This window comes from Gavialis gangeticus, unplaced genomic scaffold (assembly GCF_001723915.1).
Source record: "Gavialis gangeticus isolate Ggan-Ray unplaced genomic scaffold, GavGan_comp1, whole genome shotgun sequence".
NCBI lineage: Eukaryota > Metazoa > Chordata > Crocodylia > Gavialidae > Gavialis > Gavialis gangeticus.
The window spans coordinates 73,061,899-73,065,753 of NW_017728993.1; the positions used below are offsets into that span (position 1 = coordinate 73,061,899).

The window sequence follows — 3,855 nt, forward strand, 5'->3', positions numbered from 1 at the left end:
AGGCCTTCCTAAAGTCCAGAAAGATTACATCCACTGCTACCCCTGCATCGAAGGATTTTGTGGTGTGGTCATAGAAGGCCACCAGGTTGGTCTCACAGGACTTGCCTCTAATGAACCCATGTTGGTTGCCTCTTAGCATAGTCTCCCCTGCTGGCCCTTCATGGACATGCACCATGATAATTCTCAAAAAGCTTACCCAGGATCGAGGTAAGACTAACTGGCCTATGGTTTCCTGGGTTCTCCTTCTTCCCTTTTTTGAAAATGGGAACCACATTGGCCCTTTTCCCATCCTCTGGCACCACACCAGAGCACCATGGGTGCTCGTAAAGCCGTGCCAGGTGTTCTGCAATGACCTCTGCTAATTACCTCAGCACTATGGGGTGGTGATAGTCAAGACCAGCTGATTTAAATACATCCAGTCCCTCCAGAAGTTCACTGACTAGATCCGCCCTGACCCTAGGCCTGGGTGCACCTCCCCTGGGGCCTGCGGGGGTCCCGACTGATTTAAGGTTAGTAATGTTCTTGATTCCTGTCAAGGAAAGATATACTAAACACATTCTGTATTTTGTAGTAGTAGTAATAGATTTGACACAGCAACAGCACAGTCCATTACAGGAGATCAGTATGGCTTGCAAACATTAATCTAGTTTCTAGCATCCTTTGAAGTAAGGAAGTATTACTAATTTCATTTTACAAAGGAACCACCTTTCAACAGACAAAAAATTAAATAGCAGTCTTATGCAATATTACTAACTCATGAAGATAACCGCAGAAATTCTAGACCTATTCTGGTAAAGGACAAAAAAAAAATCTTTCTTTGAAGCATAAGAAAAGCTCACCCCAGAGGGGAAAAAAGAAAGGTTCTTTTCTGAGTGGAGCACAGTCAGTTAAGCATTTTACTGCATAAACTCATGAACCTCATCATCTCTATATTACATGGTATTTTTAATATTAATTTAAACAGTAGAACTGTAAACTTTAAACTTCAGGCCAATAAATGAACAGACCAATCTATTAAACTAATTTAATTACAGTATAACCATATAAATCTGGCATGAACGGGACTGAGCACCTGCCAGAAATTTGAACATTCCGGATTTTTGAAACTAGAGCAGTGACCAATTGTGAAGCAGCGGGGGAGGAGGTCCAGCAGCCAGTCCCAGAGCAGCGGCCGCAGGCAGAGCAGCAGTGTGGGGTGGTGGATGGCGGCAGTAGCCACTGTGTGCAAGCTTCGTCCTCTGCGTCTGGGGGAGTGGAGTGGGGAGCTTAAAAAGTGCCAGATTTTCGAGAATTCCCAATTTTTGATATCTGGATTTATGAGGTTATACTGTATATAAAACTTTTAGATTGTCAGAATGAGCTACTTAACTACTAGATAATTTAATTAAGTTAATTTAGTGCTTAGAAATAGTCATCTTTGGCAATTCAAGGAGACCAGAGTTCTGAGTTTTCCCCCAAACCACAACCTTTTACAACAGGCTATCAACATACTTCAGGGTTGACCTGGGAAAGTCACCTCTGCAATGAATATGGTTCAGTCTTTCTGACCCATTCAGTCTTACACTCTACTCCTTACTGCTAACAAGGTTTTCAATTGTGGTGGCCATTCAATAAGGACAGGACTTCCAAATCTCTTCTAGCACAATGCAAGATAACCTAACACAATGCTCAATCATTAGTGAGATCTAAGGAGATATAAAAATAGAGGTGCATCGATACATTGGTCCCATACTAGATTGTCAACACAGTCGATTTTCATTATATTGGTGCCAATTGGCTTTTTTTGGTGGATGCGGCTGATAATGCCACTGATAAACGTCCCATGCATGCGCACAGCCACAGCTTAGCATGCAGGCAGCCAGGAGTGCAGCCCCGCAACATGGAGAGCAGAAGGGTCCAGCTGGTAAGTCTGCTGTGATGGAAGGGGGCTTGAGGGCAGTAGATCAAGGCCCCAGCTATGAGGGAGGAAATGGGGCTGGGGCTGCACAGCACAGGGTGCAGGATGGAACCGCAAGTGGCTCACCCAGGGTCCAAAGAGCAGGGCTGCTCCTGCCACTCTGCAGACCCCAGGAGAACATGGGGGGGGGTGTGCCCCAGGATTCATGTGAGGGGAGAGGGTGGGCTGCCTCTGCAGGCTAGAGCCAGCACCAGTGGGGTGGTTGGGTCAGGCTGCACTCAGGGCAGGTGGCGCTGCGAGGGAGGGTCGGGAGGGGGGGCTACAGCAAATTTTGGGGTGGTTCAGGTCCCCCGTATCCCCCTCCCAGAGCTGCCACTGTCCACCCCAAGCACAGTCCAGCCCAGCCCCTGCAAAGAAGACCTCAGCGCTGCCCCGAACTCAGCCCACAGCAACAGCCCGCCCTCGCACCACACGCAGATCTAGAAGCACGTGGTTCTGATCTTCTGCAACATTCCCCTGTGGGCTTGCATCTGGTTTCCAGCAGCTACAATGCAGAAAGGATCTCTTCCCTACTATCCCCTGAACAGTGTATACAGATCTATACTATCCTATTCTTCCTAGGCACCCTATCATAAAAAGACGACATTTTCCATCTATTATACAAAAGAAGAATTTTTCATAATCACATATAATTCTCTTATTACAGCTTTACCCAAGCTGCAGGAACATGAAGCAGACGCGACTCGGCAGACCCAAAAAGGTACTCAAGAGCAAGTTTTACTGATCAGAATTCAATTTCACTTTAGTTCTGTTGCCATATGCTCCTATCTCCAGAGCAAGAACGCTCCAGATCTGCATGCAGAGGATGCTTGTTCTTTAAAATGACACAGGGCAGGGCTTTTTTGGTAAGGTTTCTGCAGAAATTTCTGTACTTTTGCAGAAATAAATGGCTTACCTTCCCATGTGACAGAGGGGAAAAAAACCTGATTTCATTCATTGGATTTCTCAAACCAGATGCCAGGTTTGCATTTTAGGCACAGGCAAAAAAGGGTGAGAAAGCAGACCCATAATCGAGAGCTGTGAACTATGATCCTGTTATAAGTTTCTCAGCTTCTTCCTACCACGGTCTGGATTAGTGGCGTGCAAACCCGCCTCTGAAGTTACAGCTAATGCCAGCTTCGTTGTTTCAACGGCGCTGCATGAAGTGCAACTCAAGGGTGATCCCAGCCCTCAGCAATGCAACGTGTTACGCCACCACACCCGCCTCACACGAGTCCCCTGGTAAGAGCGCTCGGAGTTGCAAGAGACCCGTGGCCTCCAGCAGAACCGGGCCGGTCTCTCCGCACGCTCAGAGCCAGGCAGAGGCCCAGCCGCTCGGGAGCAACCCCAACCCCACTCCCAATCCCACCCCCACCCCGGGGCCTCCCAGGCCTCTCCAGGGCTCCTTCCCACCCGCCCCGGATGCCACCACCTCACCAAAGCCTTTGATGAGCTCCGTGAAGACGCCCGGGTCGCTCTCCATGAGGCACCACTCCCCGGCGCTGCCCCCGCCCGCCATGGCGCCGGCTCGCCAGGCGGCTGCCGCTACCAGCCGGCTAAGCGGCGATGCCCACGCACGCCGCCGCTTTCCCAGCAGGCTCTGCGGCCCGCGCGGACCCTGTCATCTCTATGGTGAGGAAGGTGCGCTCGGGCCAACCGGAAACGGGAACCAGCTTCACATCCGGAGTACTCGTGGCGGTTACCATAGTAACGGCCGCCTTCTCCTCCCCTGTTCGGAAAACCTCCATCCGGGTACTGGGTCGCTGCTGGCCCAGGCTGAAAGTGGGAGAGAAGTGTATCCGGGGCACGGGACTCCACCCGGGTGCGGGGAGGAGCTCTATCCGGGGACTGCGGCGGCTGTCAGGGAGCGGCCGAGCCTGAGCGAAGTACAAGGAGAAGCGAGAGCCCGAATCGGCGGC

At 50.5% G+C, this 3,855-nt stretch overlaps 1 protein-coding gene across 1 annotated transcript in view; it reads right to left on the reverse strand.

Annotated features, from left to right (window-relative positions):
- UCHL5 (ubiquitin C-terminal hydrolase L5) overlaps positions 1-3,593 on the reverse strand; it is a 60,845-nt gene extending 57,252 nt beyond the window's left edge. Inside the window, exon 1 of the mRNA XM_019502020.1 lies at positions 3,374-3,593. Within this exon, the coding sequence (XP_019357565.1) occupies positions 3,374-3,455 (82 nt within the window). The 5' untranslated portion in view covers positions 3,456-3,593. The remainder of the gene's footprint in view (positions 1-3,373) is intronic.
- Between the last annotated feature and the right edge of the window lie 262 nt (positions 3,594-3,855).